General features: G+C 49.5%; 2 protein-coding genes across 2 annotated transcripts in view; one reads left to right on the forward strand and one right to left on the reverse strand.

Moving 5' to 3' along the window:
- FBXO15 (F-box protein 15) overlaps positions 1–15,478 on the reverse strand; it is a 29,808-nt gene extending 14,330 nt beyond the window's left edge. Inside the window, exons 1-7 of the mRNA XM_040264355.1 lie at positions 15,369–15,478; positions 13,456–13,560; positions 9,344–9,586; positions 8,670–8,879; positions 4,981–5,107; positions 3,854–3,936; positions 2,778–2,920 (exon numbers count right to left, since the gene is read on the reverse strand). Coding sequence (XP_040120289.1) covers positions 2,778–2,920; positions 3,854–3,936; positions 4,981–5,107; positions 8,670–8,879; positions 9,344–9,586; positions 13,456–13,560; positions 15,369–15,463 — 1,006 coding nt within the window. The 5' untranslated portion in view covers positions 15,464–15,478. The remainder of the gene's footprint in view (positions 1–2,777; positions 2,921–3,853; positions 3,937–4,980; positions 5,108–8,669; positions 8,880–9,343; positions 9,587–13,455; positions 13,561–15,368) is intronic.
- Positions 15,479–20,221: 4,743 nt separating this feature from the next.
- Positions 20,222–26,867, forward strand: TIMM21 (translocase of inner mitochondrial membrane 21). Its single transcript, XM_040264357.1, has 6 exons — positions 20,222–21,393; positions 23,217–23,279; positions 23,378–23,475; positions 26,031–26,104; positions 26,192–26,297; positions 26,400–26,867. Exons 1-6 carry the CDS (start codon positions 21,093–21,095, stop codon positions 26,490–26,492), a joined length of 735 nt encoding a protein of 244 aa, XP_040120291.1. The 5' UTR covers positions 20,222–21,092; the 3' UTR covers positions 26,493–26,867.
- Positions 26,868–27,587: the final 720 nt, after the last annotated feature.

Genomic DNA, 27,587 nt, shown 5'->3' on the forward strand with positions numbered 1-27,587 from the left:
CTCATCCTGTTGGAACGCAAGCAAGTTACCAAAGGGGAAGAGTCACGTCAGAAGAACAGAAGCAGATGACCCATGACAGGACAGTCTGAACATCACAGCAATAATAAAAACAATGGCTTCGAATGGACTAAAATAACTAACCTCTGTTTTTTCAATCCATAAAATAACAACAATACCTCCCTTGAGAAGGAAATGGCAACCCACTCCAGTATTCTTACCTGGAACATCCCATGGACAGAGGAGCACGGTGGGCTCCAGTCCATGGGGTCACAAAGAGTCAGACAGGACTGAGCAACTGAGCACAGAAAACTTATAAGTCATCTTCAAAGACTATTACAGCATAAATTAATACGCTGTATGTAAATCAAGAAAGAATCAAGCATGTATCATGCCTTTCCAGTATTATTTATATTTCATGGTAACTTAATAATTGACAAAAGAAAACCATTCTTTATCAAATGCTAATAATAGATGAAGAAGGAATGATACAACTAAGGAATCACCATTTTATAATCTCTAATAAAATGATGGACCAGGCTTCCCTGGTGGCTTGGTCAGTAAAGAATCTGCCTGCAATGCAGGAGACTTACATGCAGGGCAGAAGACCAGGTTCAGTCCCTGGGTGGGGAAGATCCCCTGGAAAAGGAAATGGCAACCCACTCCAGTATTCTTGCCTGGAAAATGCCATGGACAGAGGAGCCTGGTGGGCTACAGTCCACAGGGTTGCAAGAATGGGACATGACTTGGTGACTAAACCACTAGTAAAACAATGGATTTAAGTACTCGTCATCCAGTAAATATTCATGGAGAAATTTACAACAGAAGAAGCGGGCTTGTTCTTCTGTTGATGAACCCACCCACAAATGAACCCACTCATCAATCTTTATATTTACACAGATAACTTGAAAGACACAAAATACCAAAGCTTACACAAGAAGAAACAGACAACCTAAACAAGCCCTACAGCTATAAAGGAAATTGACAATGTAGCTAAAAACCTTCCCACAAAGCAAGCTCCAGGCCTTGATGGCTTCAAAGGGTGAATTCCACCAACCACTTAAGAAAAAAATACTGCCAATTCTATCCAAAACCCTCCAAAAAATTCAAGAGTTGGGAATATTTCCCAACTCATTCTATGAGATCAGCAGTGACCTGAGACCAAAACCACACAAAGACATTTAAAAAAGAGTTGGAAGATACAGCAAAAACCACAGAGGAAACGGTTACTAACAATCTTAAGAAATGTGCAAAATTCGTATGAAGAAAATTCTGATACATTCCAAAAAGACATGAAAGTATTTTTGAACAAACTGAAAGACATTCCATACTTGGGGCAGGGGTGACAAATAAACAACAAAGATGTCAACTCGCCCTAGGTTAACATATACATTCTTCATAATTGTAATAAAAGTGCCAACATGCAGAGAAAAGCCTAGAAATCTTCTTAAGACAAATACAAAGATGACTCAGAGAAGAAGGAAGGTGTATGAACATGCAGAGAAGCCTACCTGAAGTCAATCCCACTGACCAAACTGGGGACAATTTTAGCTTTACAAAGAATAACGTCTGTAACAGATTATAAATTATTGAGTACTTAATAACCCAAGAGTCCAAAGTGACACTAAACAAGAAAGACAGGAGAGAGTGCCCTCAAAGCTGTTTCTACCATAGCCGGTGATAAATATATCAATTTTGTAATCTGCAAATTGGTGGTTAAGAGAGAAAGGATTAAAGCATTTACCCTGCCATTATAGGAAGTCACCCAGTTGATGAGGGAAAACATTCTCTACAAGAGCTCAGCTAATAACTGCAGACAGAATGACGCAATTTTAAAATCACTGTTTTCTAAACTCCAAAAAGATGATGTACGCAGGGAGTATTGCTAACATGCTGCTAAGTTGCTTCAGTCGCGTCTAACTCTTGGTGACCCCATGGACTGCAGTCCACCAGGCTTCTCTGTCCATGGGATTTTCCAGCCAAGAATCCTGGGAGGGGTTGCCGTTCCCTCCTCCAGGGGATCTTCCTGACCCAGGGATCAAACCCAGACCTCTCATCTCCTGCACTGGGGGGTGGATTCTTAGCCACTAGCGCCACCTGGGACACCCAGGCAGGGAGTATTAATGGATGTCAAATCCATCAGGCGGAAGAATCTGGGGGAACAGGACATTCAGAAATGAAATATATAACTTTCCCCTATAAAATATTCTTAGAACCAGTGTGAAACTTGAGTCTATGCAAGTCTGTACACCGAAGTTCAAGTCTACAGGATACAAGGAACGACACCAGGTGGGAACAGTCAGAACCAGGGCAGGTGCCTGCATCACCCCCACCCCCGGGTGACGGCCTCTGCCTCCCGTCCACCGCTGTCTGGGCTCCTTTGCCTTCACCCTGGGCACACCCCACACTGGGCCTGTGGGGGCATCCACCACATTCACCACACTCCTTTGAGAAGGAAGCAGTCGGGGTGAGAGAAGGGGCACGTGGTGGGGCAAAGCACCAGGTACCAGTGGAAAGGGTGAGCAGAGAATATTCCAGAAGGTAGAGAAGGGGGATGTGATGATGGAGCCAGAGCCAGCAACTGCGAGCGGGGCTGGCCCAGAAGCCCCACAGCCTGTGATAAGGGGTCTGCGGGGGGAGAGGGCACGCAGGGCCAGGACAGACACGGGTACTGGTCACTCAGGGGGCCTTCCTTAACTCGGGTATAAAAAGTGGTCCCCGTGCCTCTCCAGACTTTGAATTTCACACTGAAACAAACACTCAAACTCAGGGAGCTTCACCTTTGCTGGCAGAGAGATTGCGGAAGGAGCCGCAGAGGCAGGACACGCCCCCATTGTGCATGTCCACGTGGAGCCTGTAGCCATGCAGTCCACGCTCGGGGCTGTCATCCGAGACGGGTGTGTGAGGAGGCAGCTCGTAGGGGCTGAGGAGCGAAACACACACACACGCGAATCTGTTAGCCTCAGAGGCAAGACGCTCTGACGGGAAAGACTCCCTAGAAAATGAACACCCCTTCAAGACACCAGCTGCCGCCAGCCCTCTGTGGATTCCCGACAGGGTTCAATACCACTGGCTCAGAAGAAGGGCATGTTCCTTTTCTCTACTTGTATACAGACAGGCAAAAACTTGTGTTCCCTGGGCACCCCCGGACCACCATGACAGAATGTGGCTGGGACCTGCCCCGAACAGCAGCTCTGCTTCGGGTAGTCTCAGCACTCAGACGGTGAATGTGCGGCAGGAAGACGCACCGGACAACAGACCAGCAGCTCAGGGACCGCCGGGAGGAGACCCAGAGCTACGATGAACGAGGCTTCATCCAGGAAGAAACAGGTCAGCAGCTAACGCACCCAACAGAGAAGCACTCGGGAGCTTTCCAGGTCAGTATGTGGGTGCCTTGGCCCCGGGGGGTGAGAGGAGTGGCGAAATGGAAAGCACAGCCCACATGCTGACCTAAGGTCCATTAACAGGCGTGCTGTCCCGACCAAGCACAGCACACGCCTGGAGCTCAGACCCCAGGGGCCACATTGGCCTGCTGTCACGACACGAGCCAAGCAGAGCAGCGCCAAGAGCGTGCAGTATCTCAGTGCACTCGAACCTCGTCACTGCGAGGCGCTGCCCTGATCTACAGACCGCGTCCCACAAGGCGCGCCAGCCTGAGCCGTACCGAGCGCAGCGGAGGCTACTAGCAGGTAACCCCATTACTGTTGGCAACAGCTGCGTCATTATGCCGTCGGCTTGTGGCTACTGATTAAAAACATGGTATCTCTGAAGCTATTCTCAGAACGTTAGGACGGTTTCACCTCAGACCCCCTTACACTGCCTGTACAAAACTGCAAAACCGCACAGCGATACGTACACAGCAGGCGACCCCAGCATGCTCCTCTCCACGAGGCAATGGAGATGCAGATTTGCCATAACAAACGCCAGCTCCTCCTCCCTCTGCAAAGGCAATTAAAAGAAGACATGCATTGGCAGAGATATTTTCACTGTTCACAGGGTCGCTGTTTCTGATCGCAGCACATGCGTCTCACAGAGATGTGGTTTCTTACCATCTAAGACCCCGCGGCGCTAACTCACCATCACTGCCTGATAAAATGTCACAGTGACGGCAGGACCACGAGGCACCTGGGACGCCCAGCGCATGGAACCAGAAGCATTAACACCCTAGCACTCGTGAAACATCAGAGTGGCCTGAGACATATGCTGACTGCGAGAATACACAGTTAATTCCAGGTTGTTTCGAAGGCTTTTCAGAGATGAAGAGGACGCCGGTGAGACCTCCACCATGGGTCAGCCAGAGTCCTGGCGTCTGTGCGGCCAGCGCAGGTGGACAACTCACGAGCCCAGAACAAGCCACGTGCGGCCTGGTCCCCAGTCGCCGTGTGCGGAGGGAGGGTGGGAGAAAGAGCAGAGGCCACGGAAGGACGAGGCAAGAAGCGGTCTGGAGTCTGGCGTGGGGCCCGGGCACTGCCTCGCCATCGTGAACACGTGTGAACTGTTCCACAATCAGCTTGTTCACAGGCTGCAGCCACAGAGGCGAGCCGGCCTGGCCCCGTAGGGAGCAGGACACTGTCGCCCCTCACTGCCACTACCGCCCAGGGGACGAGGAAGAGCTGGTGGACTAGAAACCACCCCAGGGAAAGGAAACGCCTGGGGGGCTGCTCCCCTGCCCTGAGTAGAGACACCGGTGAGCACCCGGGGTGAAACGGGCAGGAAGCAACTTCCAGAGAGGAAGGGCACGAAGGAGCGGCAGGCGGGAGTGTGGACTGCCTGGAGGGAAAGGACGTCCTGGGAGATCACAGGGGGACGGGAACCCATCACACGGGCAGAAGGGCTCGGGCTTTGGGCGCGGGCAGCAGCAGGACCCCGGGTGGAAATGTGGGGTCGTGAGGGGGCAGCAGGAACCGCACCCTCCGCCCCACGCGCCAGGGCAGAGACAGGGCTATGGACGGGGGCTGCGGGGCGGGTGCGCGCTGGGCTCACCTTCCAGAGCCCCACCACCAGGCCGGGGGGCAGGCAGAAGACCCGCATCAGCCTGTCGCCGCCCACTGCGCTGGACTCGGTCAGCTGGCTCAGCTGGTACTTGGTGATCAGAGAATGCCATCGGGGTCTTTGAACGTCATGCCAAAGAAAGCAGAGAGGAACATGAGCGTTGGCTGGCCCGGGCTGTAGACGCTCTTCAGTGCATCTAGAAAGACACCTAGGACCCTCTAACCATGCACAGGAAGCTCCGAGGGAGAGACAACCTGCATAAATAAAAGGCAAACCGCGTAAGCCCAGAGTTCTCCCCGGCCCCTGCCCTCGCTGCAGTGAGCTGCAGCATCGCCCAGGGCAGAGGGGAAGGGCCGTCCTCACAAGCCTGGACACCACCGCCACCAGGAGCAGAGCCTCAAAGTACGGCCCTCAGTAACACAGATGAAATTCCTTGCTGCTGCTGCTGCTGCTAAGTCACTTCAGTCGTGTCCGACTCTGAGACCCCATAGACGGGAGCCCACCAGGCTCCCCAGTCCCTGGGATTCTCCAGGCAAGGGTACTGGAGTGGGTTGCCATTTCCTTCTCCCTTAAATGGCAAAAAAAGGAGCAGTCCACTGGGCTACCTGAAAGCAGAGTCATCTCTTCAAGTTATTATCAAGAACAACTCAGAAATAGTGGAAGTTGTTAATGTCAGAAAATAAATTTAAACCAAAATCACAAGGGTTTTCATGAATGAGATGCAGCGTGAACTGTGTTAGGATTGAGAGTCTGAGAGTAAGTAACTCCCACGTGCAGAACACAGCTCTGACACGCAGATCAACAAAAGGAAACCACGATATCCGCTCCACCGCGGCGGATGGAGGTGTCTGTCCTTCCCGGAGGCAATCCGGGAAACCGGGAGGGAGAGGAGCGCTCAGTGGCTGGGTGACACAGCTCAGCTGCCATCAGAGGGAACTCTCTAAGGAGCAGGGGGCCCTCCAGCACCTAAGGCACATGCCAGCTGGTGACGGGTGTTCAGATGTTCATTAGGCAGAAGCATGTAAAAACTAGGGTGTTCCACTGTGCACTCTTTGAAAGCAGAGGGGCTGTAAGCATGGAAACCAGACCGGTCCATGGCTACCTGACCACCTGAGCCCCTCACCCGGCTTCTTGCAGTAAGAACCACACAAGTTAGGTGAGCATGGGTGTGAGGCAAGGATCTAAAAATACACCCCAGGGGCGAATACCCTGGGGGCAGCTGAACACCAGGCTGGGGACCGAGTGTAGAGTTAGGAGAACCAGAGCTGAACGCTTAGCTCCAACCCTGCACACCGTCTCAGTGTGACTTCACCTGTGTCCGGGGAGACAACCCCTGCCTTGGAGGGAGGGCATGCGGGAGACGACAGGAGAGCCCCTCCCTGGAGCACGCAGCACCGCGAGGAGCTCCGGGGCGGCAGCCACTGTGATGATGTCGCCAACGTAGATGCAAGTGGGCGGGGCTGGGAAAACACCCCGAAAGGAGCCTGACGCCCCAGCCCTCAGACCACGGCTCCAGACCAGTTTGATAAACACCACAGAGGCCATGCAGGTCCCCGTTGACCTTGGCCTTACAATTCACCCTGACACAGAAACTAAGGCTGCCGGTGACCCGACATTTCTCCGGAATCCGGGAGGCAGAGCATCCCCGGTGACACAGCCAGCACAACACTAAAGAAGGCTTTCATTGGTTAAAAACAAAGTCCTCATGGAGGACACAAAATAAAAATCACCGTGTCTCTCCTTTGCCGTCACACAGATGCATACGAGGGTTTGTATTTCTGCACCATGGACGCATCTGCTCACAAACCTGGAATAAAAGTGCCGATCAAAACAGATTCCTGAGAAGCACTTTCAGAGTTTGTTCACCACCGCTGATCAAATAAATGCTGGCTGAAGTTCAGTGAGTTTTAATGGAAATAAATTACATTAAATGAATTTTCAGTGAGTTCTAGCTTTCTGTCACTGTGCAGTATTCCTGACTTGGATGACAATTTCAGGAACATAGTATCTTTGAGTGAGTTTACAATTCAACACCATCCATTTATGAACGTTCATGAGCGTTTTACTTTGATGCAAACTGTTCTGTCCTCATCCCTATAAACATAATCTCATGATGTGCCAGTAAGGTACTGTTCAGTCACACTGGTACAGAGGCTGCAGACTCACTCTCTGAAAACAATTTCATGGTGCATAAAACCTAAACACTGCAGAAGGAAAATCTGGGGTCCACCATGGTATCAGGTAGAATTTCAAGTGTCATGCAGACAAAGATACCATTCCAAAAAAGTAGCTGTTCCCAAAATATCTTCGGTTAATATAGCGAGGGGAAGTGATGCCAATGTTTTCCTTCACAGTAGTAAGCATATTTTCAGAATACAATAAAACCTGGACTCACTAGCACTAGGAATACGACACCCCTATTCACAGCATGAAGCTGGACCAGTGATCATGGGAACAGCCCTCAGAGAGCCAGCGCCAGAGGCAGGGCCACAGACAAGCGGCTCAGCTACAAACTGCAGAGTCGTCTCTGTAGTCAGGGGCACCGGGAAAGAAGGCAGTTGTACTGAGCAGAAGGCAGATGCTGCAGTGAGATCTCAATACCTTCCTCGGCAGGGGCTGGGAGAGCCTGTGGTGGGGCTGCAGCTCGAGGGGCGGTGAGAACAGTGCACTGAGAAGTCAGAGGGGCTGGGGGTGGGAGACGAAGCGGCACCAGAGAAGGCAGCCGCCACCTCTGCACTTCCACACACACACAGCCCGGAGCCCGGAGCTCGGGAGGCCACATGTGACAAAATCCAGCTTAGAAAAGTCAGCACGACCGAGTTCTTGGGAAAACCAAAAGCCGAAGAATGAGTGGGAACCCAGGGCACAGCCACCTCACTACGGAATAATAATAAGGACTCAATAAGCACCAGCAGTAAGACACATAAGACCTGATGTATGTGCAGCAGTAAGACCCGATGTGCACACTGGACGGTGAAAACCTGTGGTTTCACAGCAGCCATGCACACTAAACACTACATCACAACCACCCTCACCCCATTTCACAGATGAGAATGTGGAGGCATGGTCTGCAAGCCATCTGCACAAGATGGCACGACTAGCCGAGTCCAACAGAAAAGCACATAAAATAGTGACTGTACGATCTAACGCATAAACTGTGATCACTGTATCATGTACTCAAAAAGCAAAATATAATCGCTTTATATGTCTCTGTGTTAAAATGGTTTTAAAACTAAAAAACTCAGCCAGCCACCTATCCTCCAGGAAATTGCCATGAAAAAACCATTCCCTAAGCCATAGATAGGGCTTCCCTGATGGCTCAGTGGAAAAGAACCTTCCTGCCAATGTAAAAGAGGCAGGTTCAGTCCCTGGGTCGGGAAGATCCCCTGGAGAAAGAAAAGGCAACCCACTCCAGGATTCTTGCCCGGAACACCCCACGGACAGAGGAGCCTGGCGAACCTACAGTCCATGGGACCGCAAAGAGTTGGACACAACTGAGCAACTAAAGAACAACGAGCTTATCGACGCGATAAGCCCCTTTTCCTATTCGACAGCAATCCAGAATGAAAGAGAAGGCTTGGACATGCAATCAAATCAAAATATACCACTGATAGTTTTGAATGACGAAAGGCAGGCCCAGTGTCATTCCACGTGACACAGCTTCACGCAGCGGCACACACCTGGTCCTGCTGGGGACTCTGGACTGGCTCATGAACACCGGCGTCACCCCACACAGGTCCAAGGTGGACAGCGTGGCCAGAGGCGGCCAGTCCTTGCCGTACCACGCGACGGTGACCGAGGAGTCGTTGACGGAGAGGTCGGCATGCTCCATGGTGTACTCTCGCCCATCGGCTCCTCTCAGGATGATCACCCAGCCGAGGCCAGACACTCTGAAGACGGAAGAGCGAGTGAGAGGGTCTGCCTTGTGGCAAAGAGTAAAGCCGCAGTCTGCCACCTGTCACCTCTAAAGCACCTGGAACCCTGAAGCCCAAGCTCCTAGCACATGCCTGACCCGCGTTTCCAGGCCATGGCAGCTCTCCCTTGGGACCTGTCCCCTCACCTCACAAACACCCGTGGAACTGCTGCTCTGTGCCAGGAACCAGCAACACACAGATGAAGACGGATAAGGCTCTGCCCGCTCAGCAGGGCCTTGAATCTCCCGCTTCATTAGAGCCGACTACCAGGCCTCATAAAACCTTTGGACCATATATATGGGGTGGGAAAATACATTCATTTTATAGATACACAAAACCAGAAAACATCCAACAGTCCCTCCCCATGTAAACTGCACGTAGGACCTGTATACACGGTATTCGGGGCTCAAGCCATCCTTCTTTGCTAACGCGAGGCCTACCTGAGGGCCTCCTTGGTCTTCACCGGGAGGCCTGTGTGGGGGTGCAGAGGTTTGAGAACCTGCGCTAGAGCCTCCTTTACAGACGCTATCTGTTTTGTAAGATACTCTTTCTTCCAATATCCAGCTTCTTTATCCCCCGCTGACAGTAAGTTCACGGACAAGTCCACGTTCTCTGCCGGATCAACTCTCCAATGAGATCTTTTAGGTGAAAAGGCAGCTGAGTAGAGTCTGATCCAAATAAAACTGGGGGAGGAGAGGAAACAAACGTGTTAACGAAGAGACACTGCCACGCACCTGCCACGAGTGTCAGAGGAACACGCAGCAGCTAGTCACGTGATTTAACAGCTAGTCAAGTAACTGTTGTCTAGTTATTTCCATGACCAAGTCAAGCTAAACGGTTCACAGCTATTCAAGTGTCAACACGAAGGTTAGTGTTTTAGATTCACCAGCCCTAGAGACACACACTAACGGGACAAGCGTGCTTCCCAGGGCCAAGGGAAATGAGCGATCTCACGTTATCCTGGTGGCATCCCAAGTAAGAGCTGCCTTCTTACACCAGTAATTGACAAGGTCTAACACAGGAGAAAGCAAGAAGGGTACACAATGTGACTTCCTGGCTTATACACATGCGTGTCTTTGAAAAGATCAGAATGCAGTTTTATGCGTACATGCATATGTACACACACACAGAGAAATGCTGATGGTGACTGACATGTCTTCTAATTTTTTAACAATGAACATGGACTGCTTGCACAACAAGGGAAAACTGAAGACGGTTAATAACACCTAATAACAGCTAACATTTCGGAGCACTAGCCCTGAGCACACTTCAGCACTTCTCAGGCACGCACTCACTTCGCCCTTCCAGCAAACCCGGGAGGTGGCGGCTATGACTGTCCCCTCTGCATGGACCATGTGACTGAGGCCCAGCTGCAAGGTGCCCAGCCCAGGTCTGCTGACAGAACTACCACTGAATCCTCACAGCCTCAACCCCTGCCGGTCCCTGACTCTCAGCAGCACAGACACATGGGCTCCAGCAATCATATCCACACCCAGAGCGCCCACCAGCTGCGGTGCTGGAATTCTAACGCCACTCTGACCCAGAGGAGGCAAAGGGCAGGGGGTCACAGGAGCGGAGCAGCGAAAGGGGCTGAGCCGGGGGCTCCCCTCGCCAAAACTCTCCATCAGGAAGGAAAGGCATTCCGGAGGGAAACTAAAGCAGGAGTTAACACAGGGTTTCCTAGTGTGAAGGGCAAAATTTACATAATTAATAATTGACTAATTCCTGTCTCCGCGTTTCTACTGAATGCAAAAAAGGATGACCTGCAGGAGGCCTGGGAGGCAAGACTTCTGGAGGGGAAGGTCTGGAGGGGTCAGCCTTTCCAGACAGCACAGCTGGAGGCATCCTCCAACACTCTCCACGCAGGACTTCCCAGCAAAAGAGCCAGCAGTCAGACCCCTGCCCACTACCAATATCGCTTTCTAGTATGAGTTTTTCTAGTCATTTCTCCCCTCAAAAAATCATTTCACTCCAAGGCTTCTGTCTTATTCATGTTTCACCTCAAAATTTTACAGGCTTTTGTACATGGACTAACAGATGCAAAATAATGATCAGTTGAGAACATCCAGGTAATCTAAGCTCTTTCACCAAAATCCCTTGAGAAGATGCTTGCTTCTGAAAACTCCCTTTGCATAAATGCCTGTCCATGCTTTCTTCTGATTTACTCAGTCATTCCACTTCAGTGTTTTTCTACTTCAGCAAGATCTCCACTGAACCCCAAACTTCCCACCTCCGCACCACAGGAACTGCAGCTCGCTCTATTTTCCACAAGCTCCAGCACTCACCAACTACAGAACACGGGCTGGAGAGGGGCGTGAGGGGCAGGGCAGTGACGTCACACCCTTGGCTGGCCACAGGTACCACCTACACTTTCACACACATCATCTCACTTAATTCACCATCGGTGGAGGCTTAAGAGAATAAAAAACATCCTACACAATTAAAATATTCAATATTACATATATTGTTCCACTTCATTATCTATAAAACACAAAGGTCAAGCTTAAGAGCTTTTAGACAGTCCCTAAACCCAAAAACATTCATTTCTTGATCACAAAATGCCCAACCCGGTCAAAAAGCTAGAGCAGACTGAAGGGCAAGAGCTATCTGACTATGAGCCACGCACAGGAAGAATTCCATCAGGTTGGTCAGGAAATGGGGCCAATTTAACGTTCTGATAAACAGTGTTTCCCAGAGGACTGGAGAGAGCCAAGTTCAGCCCGATCCAGGCTTCCCTGTGACCCCTCACCACCACCGCAGAGCCAAGGGCTCATGCCGAGGGCTGCCCCATGCAGGCGGAGGGGACACCTCCCAGACAACAGGGGCAAAGGGAGACCCCACCCTCATGATGCATCTCCCTATAAGTCAACAGTGTAACTTGCCATGGGACTGCTCCTATCCTCTCTTCAAACAAGGCTCACAAAGTACCACCAACTTCTCAGGAACATTCATGGTTTACCTGTTCAGTTGTTAACATGAAGTTGTTTTATGAAGTCTGGCTGTGAAATCAGACTGTAACTCTTAAGATTACAATTCAACTTATCCCACTAAGACTCTCCTCCATAAAAGAGAACAAACACGAGGGTAACTTCAGAAGAAGCTCAGATTTTTATAGCACAACCACTTCCAAGAAAGTGGGATGGACAGATAACTGACAACAGAAGTGCAAAGAATCTAACTACAGCTGAGGCTCCCAGTCTGCTGAGAGCCCAGGGCCTGCACCCCGTGGGCCTTGGACTGAGGGGACAAAGCCTAAGAAACTTATGGCTTAGCAGTTTATCTGAATAGTCTCAGTTCTGTCCTTGAATTAAGTAAGAACTCCCAAGAAGCTATAGTTCTGGTCATTTAGTCAACTCTCTCCTTGAAAAAATGCCTCACTGCTCTTTGCTTCAGTGAATGTCTTCATCTCTGAGGGTCACTAAGGGAGAGACACACAAAACTTGCTTTCCATTCATTCTCGAACTATCTCAGGAACTGACACTATGCATATATACTGACACAGACACGTATTTTCTCATACAGGAAATATCTTTTTAAAGTTAACAGATAAGAAAACTACCCTGAGAATGGCATATGTCCCCTTCTTATTATGAGAACGTGGCTGGAGAGATTTTTAACACAGATTCTAGAACACAGGATTTAGCTCTGCAGAAACCAGGGGTCCGATACTTTTTTCACTTTCCCACCGGCTCTGATGCAGCTGTTGCGGGCCCTGCACTGAGAAGCGCTATGCAGCTGTGTCTACACACCACAGCCCTCCCCCATCCCTCTCCGCCCCCTCACCAAGTAAACCACTCCTGAAATCCGCATTCCCTTCCATCATGCTCTCTGCCCTGGCTGACACAGGGCTTCTGCGTGGGACCAACACCCGTCTGACCCTTCTGATGTTGAAAACAGAGGGGTGTCACAGCTAAGACCCCACAACGCTCGCCAGAAGCTGGGGGGAGCCCACTTCTCACCCTCGAGACAACATTCTGAGCCAGCGACAGAGATCACAGCGACAGCACAGAAGAAGGGGTTTCACCCCTCTTCCCACGGAGCCCCCACCAGCCCAGGGGCTCTGCGGGCCTCCTCCCCAGGGCAGAGGCTCCCTGGGCACGCTCTGTCCTCCCCGCCCTCCCCTCACGCCCCTGCACCAAGCACGTCCCACGACAGCCGGGTTTCAGGGAGCCTCTCCCTTGTCTTCCTGCGGGGTCTGCTCCACAAGGCCCAGCGGGGCAGGTCAGAGCAGGTCCCACGCCAGCGCTGCAGGCTGCGGGGGAAGCCTGTCCACCTCTGGGGGACAGCAAGTCCTCCCGGAAAACAGACCTGAGGCCATTTTCTCCAACAGCTTCATCGAGAACAAGCGTGACCTTTTCCAATTCATGCAAAGACTATCCCTTTCCTAAAACGCGGAAGGGCAAACCATTGAAAACTTCACCCAGGAGACGTACGTCTGAAACCACTCTCGAAATTCTTCTACAGTCTCAAAAATGGCTCAGAAGCTCTCGCTAGTTTTCACAACTTCCATCAAAACGCCACTGGACCCGACAGCAACGTGCAGTCTCCTTACTTGTCATTGGCCAGGTGATAGAAGCGCCTGCTCACGCACCCGGCGCACAGCAGGGCCACCGCATCCAGGTAGGACAGGATCTTCAGCAGGACCTCTGAGGGCAAACTGGGGGGCAGGGGGGAGGAGATGAGTCAGAGCAGCTTCCAGAAAACACCTGGCTGTTCACCTCCCAACACAAGCAGCCCTTTCTGTGCAAGAGTCCCAGGGCTCCCATCTCAGCTCTGCCAGTGTCTCTTCTTCTGCCCTCCTTGAGCAGGAGGGACATGGGCAGAGAAGTGAACGAGGCAATGTCAGAAAGCAAATGGCGTCGCACTTCTGAGCATAAAGCCCCACAGGGAGAACAAGGCCCGCACCTCCCCTGGGCCTGCGGGCTCCCTCCCTCGCCCCCACCCCCAGCACCCCGCTCCGGCAGCAGGTGCAGGCCCCCCGCCCACCGCGCTGCCCCTCTCTGGAGGCTCTTCTCCAGGCCCTTTCATCTCTGTGTTCAGTTCTCAGCTTAAATGTCAGCTCCTCAAGAGAAGTCTTGCCTGACCCTCCCGCCCTACTAATCTGGATTAAAGAGTCCATTTGCTTTCTGGACAGCACATACCACAATTTATAATCCACTCCTTGTTTCAATCTGGGTCCTCCACAGGACTGGAAACCTCATGAGAACACATGTGAGTGGCTCACTAACTGCCTCCTTCCCCAAGCAGAGCATTTGGTTCAGAGAAGGCCCTCTGGTATCCATGGACAGATCAGCTAAAGCGATCTTTCTCTAGTTCTCCTATCAGATTATTGTATGACAGAGTCTATTCCCAGAGAAGAGTAAGAAGACAACTCTTGAGAGTGCCTTGGATAGCAAGATGAAACCAGTCAACCCTAAAGGAAATCAATCCTGAATTGGAAGGACTGATGCTGAAGCTCCAATACTTTGGCTGCCTAATGCAAAGAGCCTACTCATATAGCTGGGAAAGATTGAAGGCAGGAGGAGAAGGGGATGGCAGACGATGAGATGGTTGGATGGCATCACCAATTCAGTGGACATGAGTTTGAGCAAATTCCAGGAAATAGTGAAGGACATGGAGACTGGAGAGCTGCAGTTCATGGGATCGCAAAGAATCAGACACAACTGAGTGAATGAACAACAACAAAATTCCCAGAGTGTATGGTTTAAAGTTTAAATCCATGTCCTTAGTTAAATCTTTCTTTTTTGGCTTTTCTTCTTTTTAAAAACATAGTGCAAGTACAGACACTGTTACCTGAGCAAGTTACGACGTGGTATTAAAAGTCCAAAACTTGAACTCAGGCTTTATGTGCGAATCCGCGTTCTGCAGCACGTGGACTAGGTGAGCCCGCTCCCCACCCTGCAAGACGCCCCCGGTGGTGCCGACTTTCCAGGACTGCATACAACACTGAGCGCACAGCTGCTGCTCCAGAGACGTTAGTACGGTACGAAGTAGCAGGCATTTCAGCATCAATTTCAAATAGCAAGTATTTTTATCAGTTTCTACAGATCTTGTTGTTGAGGGTCACAGAACGGAACCTGACATGACAGAAAAGGGTTCCCCAAATCCTGAAAGCCAAGTAAGTCAGAGACCTCCTGAGCTCTCCAAAGGACATACTTTAATCTCCTCTCTCCTTTTCCAAGGGTCTTTATCAAGTGGAAAGTGAATAATTGTGAAGAACATTTATTAAAAAAGGAAAATTAAATGCACTTGTCACTTTTACAAGTTCGGCTTCATGAAACTAGTCTGATGATCACAGTGACAGGCTGTGATGACTCATAGCCAGCTCTCCACGCTGTACATTCTCCCCACACACGTCTATTCTTAGAGAGCTCAAAATAGCAACCTGGTGTATCTGGCACTAAACTTTCTCTAATAACGCCGCCCCTGCAGCCCTGAGCTGCGGCAGAGCACCTCGCCCCTTACCTGTCCAGGGACGCAGAGCAGCCTGCGCTGGGCCTTCTGCAGACCTTGTCCTGCCGGGCACAGAGACTCAGGGCAGCGGGGCCTGAGGGCAACATGGCGCCTGGCCTCGTTCTGAAAGCACACGGGGAAAATACTAATTACAAAGGTGAACTGTCCCTTCCCCTTTGCGAAACAGAAAGGATTCATGCACTCCAAAGACAACTCGCTGTGAAACTTCATCTACAGAAGGCGGGGGTGGCAGTGTCCTGAGCAAACCTGGAGGCTGGGCTGACTCTGCTGCATCTTATAAACCATCAGCACATCAAAAGGTGCTACAGAAAGAACTTGGTGGAAACAGTGAAGCAATTATCCTTGAATCAAAAATAAATACATTTTTTAAAAAAAGAGTACTGAATGGAAACAAAAAGGGAAGATAAAATGTGCCAACTGTCCAGTTTAAATACCACAATAGAAAAACAGTACAGTTAACATCAGTTCAGTTCAGTCGCTCAGTCGTGTCCGACTCTTTGCGAACCCATGAATTGCAGCACGTCTCAGTGGGGTTTAAAAAAAACACTTAAATTCCTGAACTGGATCTGACACCGTCTTCAGGTTTGCCCATCTTGGAGGGCTAACGAGCGGTCCCAGTTCTGGCTCCGGCAGTCACAGCCACAGGACCACCAAACACCCACCTGCTAAAATCAATGTTCACTACAGTCACCCCTCAAGACCAGCTGTTCTCAACAGCAGCTGGGCAGGGACCTGAGACGCCAGCCAGCCAGCAAGCGCACACCTCCCGGTAGACACGCTGCTTCTGCTGGGGCGATCTGGAACCTGCTTCCTTACCTGCCTCCACACACCTGACCCCCACCCCCCACCACACACAGACACAGCGATCACTGACCCTCCCAGCCAGCGTACATTTCAAAATCAAGCAGACCTAGAGCATGGGGCATCCACGTGCTTGGCTCACCAACTCTATGGCTCTGAGGATACACTCTGTTCACCACCGGTTTAATCACCCCATCCCATTTTTCCTACCAGATATGCACGATGACTGGGGGGCAAAGGAAAGGGACCCTAAGAACTTGGAAGACAGGGCAATAGTCTCTCTGGGAGTGCAAGAATGAAGTCCACATGGACAGATCTAGACAAAGGATGACCCTTAACCGTGAGCACAGCCTGCTCTCAGGAGGCTTGGGGACAGTGCTGCCCACAGACTTGGCATCACCTGGTGCCTGCCGTGGAGACAAACAAGATCAGTGGACTTGAAGCTTGTTGGCTATGGAAATCTTTGCTTAAACAAAAATGTCAATAGAAGTATAAAAATTAGTGCCCAGGTGGGATTCTCTGACTAAAGGGGCAGAGGGCATTGCAGAGCTTTCCAAATGAGCATCTCATCCTGCCCTCTCCCACTCTGCGTCTCTGCACTTAGCCAGGAAGTCAGGGAAGACGAAGAGCACCTGAGTGCCTTCGGCTGCATGAAGCCGGGATGGAGGATCTAGACTGTACTCTGCATCTCCTGGGTTGAGATGCCACCATCTCATCGAGATCTTCCAGCCATGCCCTCTAAACTCTAATCTGCACTTCACACACACGATGCTCCCCCCATTTTTTTCCTTAGCACGCGTCACCAGACACCACACATTTCGCTCGCCCACCGTCACTGGGGTGGAAGGGCTGTGCTGGCAGGGCTTCTGCATGAGGTCTACTCACTGCCTACCCCCCACAACACCCCCAGCATGAAGAAGGCATTCAACAAATATTTTCTAAATTAATAACACATCGATAGAAAATGCAGACTCTATCAGCATACACTACAAAATCTTATGTTTGTATTTCTCTCTTCAGAGGAAAAAACCAAACACATACACACAAAGAAAAGCAGTCTGCAAGGAAAGATAACAAGATATTAACTGGTAATACATCTGATTCACAAGATTAGGGGATTATCGAGTTTTTGGTGGTGCTTGTTTTTAAACTGAACTTGGAAGACTGGAGAGAACACAGTGTACTCTCTAATATTTCCTGTGTACTGAAAATGTAATGAGTTGTAAGGGAGGGTTGTTCTCATCTCAAAACTGAGAACCCCACACACAGGAAGGTCTGGGAGCACAGCTATCACAGCAAAAACATCCTTTCAGCTGGAGCCTTGGTTCTCAAAGGCCCCCAAGCATTCTGGGCTCCAGGTCCTCTGAGCACACCCTGCAGAAAGCTCAAAACTTCTTGAACATTTTTCCCCAAAATTGTTACATCAGTGTTCCAGGTCAAGAGGGAATCCCCTGCCCACTGGCTCATATCTGTTCGAAAAATACAGCCTATTTGTTCCTGTTTTGTTTTTCCATGATTAAACTAGATCTCCCTAGCCCTGCATTGCCAGAGCAGAAGACTGAGGCTCTAATGAGGTAATTAACAGTGACGTCTGTGTCACCATACATCTTATCGTTTTGGACTTTGGCACCATTGAGAGCATATCTGCATTTCTCCATAAAATAAACTAACTGCACATTCTTCAGAGCTACACAGTTCACCACCAGGAAGTCCCATGCATGTCAAGAAGCTCTGTATGGCTACAAAGTTAAGCAGTGCGTATTAAGCTTTATAACTAGTAAGATGACATTTAGTTTAAAACCGACTTTTTTTCAAGTGACAAACTTTACCTGATTGCTTTAAGTTCAGTATTTTAAAAACCTACTTTCTGGGCCTGATTCTTAATATCTGATAAATCAAAGAAATTAGACCAAGCAGAAACTAAGCCAACTTGATAGCTTTCTGTGATATTCTTACAGTTTAAGATATTTATAAAAACTTATATTTTGTGTTAAAAAGATTTAAACATATTAAACATTTTGTGTGATTCTTTGTTAAAATCTAATTTTTTCTGCCTCGAGACATTAAAAATAACCACCTACTTAGACTATAACCATTCTTAAGATCTGACTTTTCTTGACCAAAAAGAATTTATATACCACCAAATCACAGACTGCCATGCACACTTCCATGCCAGGCATAATTACAGGCATTCTAATTACATCATTTCAACCAGAAGTTCACTCAACTTACAAAGTAATAGAAGATTCATCATGTAACAATCATCCTGCTTCCCACTAACAGAACCTTATATATAAAGACTAATTTTAGTAACAGTGGCAAATTGATTTAAAGTTCAATCTTCCTACTTTAAATTCCTGTCTTTCTCTCCTACATAATAGAAATTTTGCAGGCACTGTCACCATTTTGTCACCAGGCTTGTGATATTTAGAGCGTTTACAGCTATTCTCAAGAACCAACTATCACTGTAATACCTAGGGAGGGGGGCCCTGCTTCTGAACCTAGCATAAATGGGGTAATGGATCCTGGCAGGATGGACATGGGACACAGTCCTGGAGATTCAGGGGGAAAAAATATACCTTAAGTAGTTAAGCTGGTAAGTAGTAGTCATGTAGTGTTAGTCACTGCTTAGTAACAGAATCCTTTTCTATGCTTAAACACAGACATCTGGTTTAGTAGAAGACATAATATGGCAGACTTTCTATATCCATAAATCGAGATCTACAAGCAAAGAGTCTTCAAGAATCCAAACGGTCCTTAGCACTATTCCTCCACCTTGCAATCTAACTGGGAAGACCGGTGCAGAGCTAGGAACAGCTCAGGATGAAAGAAAGGGATGTAATAAGACAGGAAGACAGCACTAGGGATACTTCCTCTGACACCTGGGCCATTCACTCTGTGAAGTGAGCCACTGTCCTTGGAGTTAAGCTGAAGTTCCTTTTGGAAAGCAGTTGCCGCCTCCTGCGCCCTGCCCCTCCCCGACCTCACTCCTCCAATCTCCTTCTGTGACTGCAGAAGAGGACCACCCTTCAGGCGCCGGGCACCCCGAGAGAACCGGAGCGAAGACGAGATCCCTGACACCAGAACAACAAGACACATACACACACCCTCCTCCGCTTGGACAAGAAGACTACAGAAGAGAATCGGGGAGCGAGCACCGAGGGGTATCTGTCTATTAACAGAAGGCACCACCTCCCCAGGGTCTGCTCAGAAACGCAAACCTGGCCGTGATGGCGGAGGTGCAGCTCCCAGACCAACCTGCCTAAAAGCGTTACCTGGTTACGGGCTGAGTCCTCCGTTCGTGAACTGGGTGCAGGAGAGAAAATTGATTATGTTTTGATAAGTAGAATCGACTTTTCTAAAGTCATAAAAAAGACAAAAACCCGGCCCCAGAATTAGGTAGGAAATAACTTCCGGAACACGCTTTGGAGGGGAGCCTTGCCGGCTGGCTACCCGGCGCAGGAGCGCGGAGATTCCCACCTGCCCGCGTAGGTGGGCGCGTCCACGCGGCGGCTCTCCGCGAGGGCTGCTCCAGGTCTAGGGGCTCGCACGCCCCCGTACCCCCAGGGCCCACTAACTGAGTGAACCGAGGAGACAGAATATTCCAGGGAAGCGCCTCGACTTGTACCGTGACTTGGAGTTACCCCACGCTTCCAAGTTTTAGACACTTCCTCTCTCTGTCCTTCCAGACCTTTCCCGCGCTAACAGGTCGGAATCAATGAAAAGAAAGAGAAAGGGAGGCGGGGGAGTGAGGGGCTACTCCTGTCCGGGCTCCCGGGCGCCCGCCCCAACGCCACCCTACCCCCGGAGAGTCACCTGAACCCTGCGCGCCCCGCGGCAGCCCCGGGGCTGCCGAAAGCTGAGCTAAAGCAGCCAAGAGGCGGGGGCCGCGCCAAGAGGCACTGCCATTGCAGCTGCAAGAGCCGGCCGCGTCCGATCGCCATGGATACCCAGCGCCGACGCTCCTCCTCCTGGCCGTCACACCGCCCCGGGACACGCCCCCTCGCTGGCGCGTGCGCAGAGGAGCTGTGGCGGGGCGGGGCCGAGGGCAACTCCGCCTATCAGCCGGCTCTAGGGGACCTGGCGCCGACGCCGACGTCGAGGACGCCTGGCGGCGGCGAGAGCACAACGCGGACTCTGTGCTCCCACGCAGGCTCTGAGAGTGCTTCGCCCTCCCCACCTGCTGGCTCTGGGGTAGTCTTCGCTACTTCCCGCCCGACTTGTTTAAGAACAGCAAACGAAAAGGCTACATCGTCTGCCCAGAGGCAACAGCAGGGCCACAGTCAGACCGAGAATTCCCCAGTTGGCACGGCCCCTTGTAGTGGGACACCGGGATAGGCGGTTTGTAACCGCGAACTTGATTTTTGCAAGTTCCTGAAGTACGCAACGCCAGAGGCTCCCATCCAGCCAGCCACCCACAAAGCCCCGCCTTCCTGTCCCGCCGAGGCGCGCGGCGTCCGCGCAAGGGCGTAAGGGAGGCGCCGAGGCGTCGGCGCGCGTCGCGGCTGCCTTGCACTGTGGGAGATGTAGTCCTTGAGCGTCCCGCGCCGCGGCAGTTTCGGGACGAGTGCCGCCCTCGAACTACCACTCCCAGGACTCCTAGCGGTCTTCCGGGTCCCTTTGCAAGGGGCCTGCCGGGGATCAGGTGAATGTCAGCAGAGAAAGGAATCCAAGTACTTTCAGTCCAGTGAAAGGAGAGCCGAAGGGAAGGGAAAGTGGGCGTCAGCTCCTTTCGGGAGACGTTCTGTCTTGATTGACGCAGTTGGAGCTAACGTTTTTGCCGAGCACGCCCGTGCAGCGTCACCGGTGTGGACGCGAGCGCTCGAGCCCGCGCCCGGCCGGGTGTGTGGCAGGTCGCGAAGGTCTGCTCTTCACAGCTGGCGTCTTCCCTGAGCGGGGCGACCTTCCGGGAGCATGATCTGCACTCTCCTGAGAGCTGTGCGGTGCACGGAGAGGCTGCATGGGTGCCCCGGGAAGCCATGGTTTCTGCCACACTCCGTGCCTCACAGAGCTTGCTCGCAGACTGAGCCCAGGTGGAAATGGGGGCTGCAAGAGCAGAACACTGCGGCGCGACCTAGGTATATTTGGGGAGTCAACCAGAGATCCATCTGGACGCAAGGACTGAGCCCCCAGAGTGCGAAGGAGGACGGCAGCAAGCAAGTGTCTGTGCACAGGAGTCAGGGCGGGGAAACCGTCCTCTCAACGTCACAGAAAGGTAAAGGGGATTCCGTGTAGCGATCAGTATCTCAGCAAACGTGACGGGAGCTGCCAACGCCCTTTATATAAGTTCAGAACCGAGAATAAACGGTTCACGCAAATTAAAAGGTAGAACCGTTGAAGGCAGTTCAGAAGCAGAGAAGATAGGCCTGCAATTTTCTTCCCAGATTTGAGAATTCACATTTGACGGTTGATTTTGATGCAACTTTGCTGAATTATGCCTGTAAGATTTTTCTCAACTTTTATTAGTTTGGTGTGGAGAGAGCTTATAAAACCGTTGTTTGATGTTTTGTAACAGACAAGTAGATTCCCCAGGTGTTACTTCATCTCATTTGAATCTCACCGTTTACTTTTTCAGACAGGCTCAGTAGTATGTATAAGGCTAATTTCCCCAGTTTTGTGCAACTAAAAATTGAATGTGAGTATTTCTAATCTCAGTTTTCCTAATAGCCACGCCACTACCTCTTAGGACAACCACACCTGTCTTCAGTCTCTAAGAATAGTGCTGTCTCTGACATTTGGCCCTTAGATCCAGTGCTGTTTTTTATTTACTATTTTGATCAGTGGGAGGCAGTTTTAGAGGCTTCCATTCGACTTTTCTCATTATGGTATGGTGGGCAGTGCACTTCAAAGGACCTAGTTTAGGGACTATTGTTGCTGATGACTGAGTATAGCCGTTCCAATTATACTTTGAAAATCAGGGAAATGACCGTCTGGTAAGTCCACCCAGCTGTGACCCTCTTACATGCCAGGCTCTTTATTGCATAGCCACCACAGGTACTTAACAGAGGGACCATAGAGACTCCTTAGGTTACTGATGTCAGCTTAGACTCTGTCCGATGTACCTTGAAGTACGCCTTTTCCAGCATAGGGAAAAGTTAATGGCTGAGGGGCTCTGGTGAAGGACCAGGGGAATCTTATGCTTGCACAAGTGCCTCCTGATGGAGTTGGCCTTCCTTCGATAAATGAATGCCAGGAGTGAAGAGCGGTTCAGGTCCAGAAACCGAGCTGTTCATTGTCACGACTGTTGCCACCTGGCTTCAGTGCTGGGCCATCCCCAGGGCTGTCAGAGCACCTGTGAGCAGTGTTCTCCAGGCCCCCCTCAGGACAGCTGGCCCTGGTGTCCGACACCCACTTGAGTACACCCACAGTTCGCTGTGGCAGTGCTATCATTTTTACTTCACTTTTTCACGCTCACTCCATCTTTCCCAGCACGAGCCGAGCTGTGCACCAGCTCCCAGGCTGCTTGTCAGACTTCAGTGTTTGATCGGAGAGTGCTGATCAGTCAGCTCCCATTCATCCCAGTCCGTATTTTGCGCCCCTTCCCATCTCCCTTAGGATATAGCTGGCTCTGCTGGTGGGGCCTCCGGCCACTTCAGGGCTGGGGTAGCCCATTTCCTCCTTCCTTCCAGTTACGTTGTACCCTGGCCAGAGCACGTGTCTTGCAAGGTGGAAGTCCTCACCAGGTCTTCGAGCAGGAGGAAGAGCTAGCCTTTAACTGGGAGGCATGAGCTGCCACTTCATGTGGGAGGGTTCAGAGGAAGTGGATCAAAGGATTTCCTAATCTTAGACAGTAAGGAGGCATTAAGATCAAGTACCTAAAGTACCAACTCCTCAGCCCTGCTCCCAGAGTTGGCTGTGGTTCTTTCCAAATAACTTTTCAAGTGATTCCAATGCGCAAATTTGACAGCAGCTGCTCCAGAACACGCACCGACCTCTCCCGTGTCCCAAACCCACATCTCACCTGCTGGAAATCCTGAAGCCAAGAGCATCCAGCTCATGTCCAGCACACGTGTAACCAGGGGTGTTTTCTCTTTACAGTGAAAGAAGCTGGAAGAGATTTTACCTACTTAATAGTGGTGCTTATTGGAATCACCATTACAGGTTGAAATCACAGCAAGTATAAACCTCCTGAATGTCTTTTTCTCTCTCTATTTGTCTCGTTCTTGTTTTGCTAGATCTCCTTTTTCTGTGATTTTCAGGTGGCTTGTTTTACACGATCTTCAGAGAACTTTTTTCTTCATCTAGTCCGAATAAGATATATGGGAAAGCCCTAGAAAAGTGCAGATCACATCCTGAGGTTAGTCTTCAAGGCTGAGTTATTCCAACTCTGATAATAGGGAGGAAAAAACGTTGGGGTGACCGGGGGAGCGGTGGGCAGAAGTCACATAATGGTTTCCGAGACTGGTGAAATTTATGTAATAAATCGGAAAAGTTGGGTTGTGATTATGTTATTAGCTCCTTGTTCGCTACTTGAAATGCTTTGATTTATGGGCAGCACCCAGAGGTCCATACAGGGACATTTCAATTCTAATTGTAAAAGCTTAGACTATACCAGCATGTTAAACTCATGCAGTAAGTGTCCAGTCTTTTTAAAAACCTGATCCATGACCTCATGATCATAGTGGGAATTGTTGGAGCTTACTGAGCTTACTGAGACCATAGTGTGCACCATAGTGTGCATAGACACACGCTGCGCAAGGTCTGAGCGCTCATTCGCATGAGAACTACTCATGCCGGGCACGGTCTCTATCCTGCATGCAGAAGAACACTGACATTTAAAGAGAGTAAATTAACAAAGCTAAGATGACCAAGCCAGTAAGAGGGAGAAAGTGAATGTGTTAGTCTCTCAGTCATGTCTGACTCCTTGTGACCCCATGGACTGTACCCTGCCAGGCTCCTCTGTCCATGGGATTCTCCAGGCAAGAATCCTAGAGTGGGTTGCCATGCCCTCCTCCGAGGGATCTTCCCGACTCAGGGATCAAGCCCCGGGTCTCCCACGTTTGTAGGCAGATTCTTTACCTTCTGAGCCACAAGGGAAGCCTGGTAAGAGGGAGAGCCAGAACCTAGTCCAAGTTTGTCTGATTCCAGATCTTATGTCTTAAGCACAGCCTGCCTGAACCAGGAGTAGGCAGGCGCAGAAAAGCTGCGTTGATTTTTTTTTTTTTTAAAGGATCCCATCGAGAAGGAAGTTTTCCATAGGGCTTTCCAGTCACAGAGAGAAAGCCAGTGTAGCCTGTGAAGGCCCAGATTTCTTACTCCCTGAGTGCAAAGCTTCAGCATCGAAAAATCTAACTCATTGAAAGCTCACTTCTTGTACTTTGAAAGAATATGGCATATAGCACCATAAATCGCATGGCTGTTTCTCATAGAGACCAAGGAGTAAAAGCAAAGAGACAGTCGCTGGGGAGGGCGGGAAGGTTTCGAACCCGCAGACGCTGTCAGTGAAGGTCCTGTCAGCATCCTTGCCCTGCCCTGGGTTTCCCTGGGCACCACCTCCATATGCTCCATCAGTGTCTAGTTTCGTCAGGACGGAAGCCTCAGGAGCTAACGGTCCCTGACGCCTTTCCTTCTTACTGAACTTGGGCGATCTGAGAGCCGTGGGGGAGATGCCACTCTGAGTGAAGCTCAGCAGGGAATAAGGAAGTTCCCACTGTAGTTACTGGAGAAGGAAATGGCAACCCACTCCAGTGTTCTTGCCTGGAGAATCCCAGGGACGGGGAAGCCTGGTGGGCTGCCGTCTGTGGGGTCGCACAGAGTTGGACACGACTGAAGCGACTTAGCAGCAGCAGCACTGTAGTTCCTGGGAAACCTAATTCTACCTGACAAGATACGCTTTACACACTACAGTGATAAATATGACTAGTCGCGGAGTTAAATGCTCGAAGAGATGAAGAGTCGCCACGTTGTTCACAAACTAGCCATTCAGTGATTTTCAGCATTTGGAACAAAACAGAACTTCCCTGAATAAACGCGGAGTGGGATGTTTTCAAGCTCATAACTTAATTTGCTGCCTGAACGAGCTCTACAAAGAATAATTAAACTTTAACAACTTGATTTTCTCAGCATTTATTAGGGGCCTGTTCTTTGCCAGGCACTGTGACTGATTGAAAAACAGAAAATTCTAATGTTCTGATACTGACATGTTTAATCTATTATAGTGAGTTATTTGAAGAATTGTCCCATTTGTTTCAAATACATAGTTCTTTAATATGTCTCATCTTACCTATTACTTCTTTTTCTTTATGTCTGAAAATTTTGATACTGAAGACACTCAACAAACAAACTAAATATTTCCAGAGTTGAAGCAATATTTGTTTTACTTTCATATCAAATTTGTATTTTATGAAAATATTCCAAAGTATTTGCATTTTCAGTTCAGTAAAAATTTTATTTCCACTTCATTGTGAGTTTTCCCATTAGGAATAATGGTTTCCTACCCCTCGATCTGGTGCGCTTTAAATAGGGTCATTTGTTTTTATATGTGTGTTTTGGAGAAGGAAATGGCAACCCACTCCAGTATTCTTGCCTGGAGAATCCCACGGAAGGAGGAGCCTGATAGGCTACAGTCCACGGGGTCGCAAAGAGTCGGACACGACTGAGCGACTTTCCTTTCCTTTTAGTGATTAAAGTATCATTTTCCTCTCATAAGTTTTAGTATCAGACACCATTGGGTAAATGTTGCTAAAAATGTTCAATGGACATTAATTAGAGTGAACTCTGGGAGATAATGAAGGGCAGGGGAACCTGGCATGCTGCAGTTTGTGGGGTCACTTGGTTTGTCAGAAAATATTTTTCCAGGAAGCTTTAAAAAACCATAGCCCTGACGGAGCAGGCCTGATCTGTGTCCTCTAGGTCATCAGTGTTTTCGGCGAGCCCGTCAAAGGCTATGGGGAGGCGACACGGCGAGGCCGAAGGCAGCACGTTAGGTATGGGATCAGCCGGGATCCGGGGGGCTAGTGGGAGAGGCTTAAGTGAGAGGAAGTCAGGCTTTTGTTCTTTCACTTTCTTGACAGCTTTATTGAATACACAAAAGATGGGCTGAAGCACATGCGAGTGAAGTTCTACATCCAGGGCTCGGAGCCTGGGAAGCAGGGAACCGTGCATCTTGAAGTGAAGGAGGTGAGCCCTGTCGGGCAGGGGTCCTAAACCCAGACTCAAGGAAGTGCCGAGGGGAAAGCAAGGCCTTGATGCTCTTTCGTTTATGTTTTTGTTTTCTTCCAGAACCCAGAAAGTGGTGAATATGAATTTCGATATATATTTGTAGAACTTGAACCTTATTCTAGAACTATTGTCATTGAAGATAATCGATCCTGAGACAATCAGAAGAACAAGCAAGCTTGTGTTTCCTGATGAGTGTCGCAGGCTCTGATCATCACAGCCCTCGGCCAGCCTCTGTTTTGAATAAAACAGGAGGAAGTAAAGCTCATAAAAGTGAAGGCTACTGGGTGGTTGTTACATTTAGACAAACTGAATTAGAGATTTTCTCATAGAGTGAAAAATCATGAAATAGAGCATACTTTATGTTAAATCTTTGCATCAATGGTCACAGGCAGAGTTTCTGCTCTACTGAACATCTTATATGATAATTTTTTTGTTATTAAAAGTTTTACACCATGTAAATAAAATAAAGTTCAGTATTCAATGCTTTTTTATGTTGTATAAAATCTGTGAAATAAAATTGAAACTAATAAGATGTTCAGTTGAGAAAGGAGTACATCAAGGCTGTATATTATCACCTTGCTTATTTAACTTATATGCAGAGTACATCATGCGAAGTCCTGGACTGGATGAAGCACAACCTGGAATCAAGATTGCTGGGAGAAATATCAGTAACCTCAGATATGCAGATGACACCACCCTTATGGCAGAAAGCAAAGAAACTAAAGAGCCTGTTGATGGAAGTGAAAGAGGAGAATGAAAAAGCTGGCTTAAAATTCAACATTCAAAAAATTAAGATCATGGTATCCGATCCCATCACTTCATGGCAAATAGATGGGGAAACAATGGAAACAGTGAGAGACTTTATTTTCCTGGGCTCCAAAATCACTGCAAATGGTGGTTGCAGCCATGAAATTAAAAGATGCTTGCTCCTTGAAAGAAGCTATGACAAACTTAGATAGCATATTAAAAGGCAGAGACATTACTTTACCCACAAAGCTCTGTCTAGTGAAAGCTGTGGTTTTTCCAGTAGTTATGTATGGATGTGAGAGTTGGACCATAAAGAAAGTGAGCACCGAAGAACTGATGCTTTTGAACTGTGGTGTTGGGAGAAGACTCTTGATAGTCCCTTGGACTGCAAGGAAATCCAACCAGTCCATCCTAAAGGAAATCAGTGCCAAATAATCATTGGAAGGACTGATGCTGAAGCTGAAGCTCCAATATTTAGCCACCTGATAAGAAGAACTGACT

The sequence above is a fragment of the Oryx dammah genome, unplaced genomic scaffold (genome assembly GCF_014754425.2).
Source record: "Oryx dammah isolate SB20612 unplaced genomic scaffold, SCBI_Odam_1.1 HiC_scaffold_22, whole genome shotgun sequence".
Classification (NCBI taxonomy): Eukaryota; Metazoa; Chordata; class Mammalia; order Artiodactyla; family Bovidae; genus Oryx; species Oryx dammah.

What these genes read in the sequence shown, in the direction of transcription:
- TIMM21 (XM_040264357.1), top strand. Translation starts at nt 21,093, where the DNA reads ATGATCTGCACTCTCCTGAGAGCTGTGCGGTGCACGGAGAGGCTGCAT. An exon ending in CCTCTCAACGTCACAGAAAG is followed by an intron (nt 21,394 to 23,216) that starts GTAAAGGGGATT and finishes TTCTCTTTACAG; the next exon opens with TGAAAGAAGCTGGAAGAGAT. An exon ending in TATTGGAATCACCATTACAG is followed by an intron (nt 23,280 to 23,377) that starts GTTGAAATCACA and finishes TGTGATTTTCAG; the next exon opens with GTGGCTTGTTTTACACGATC.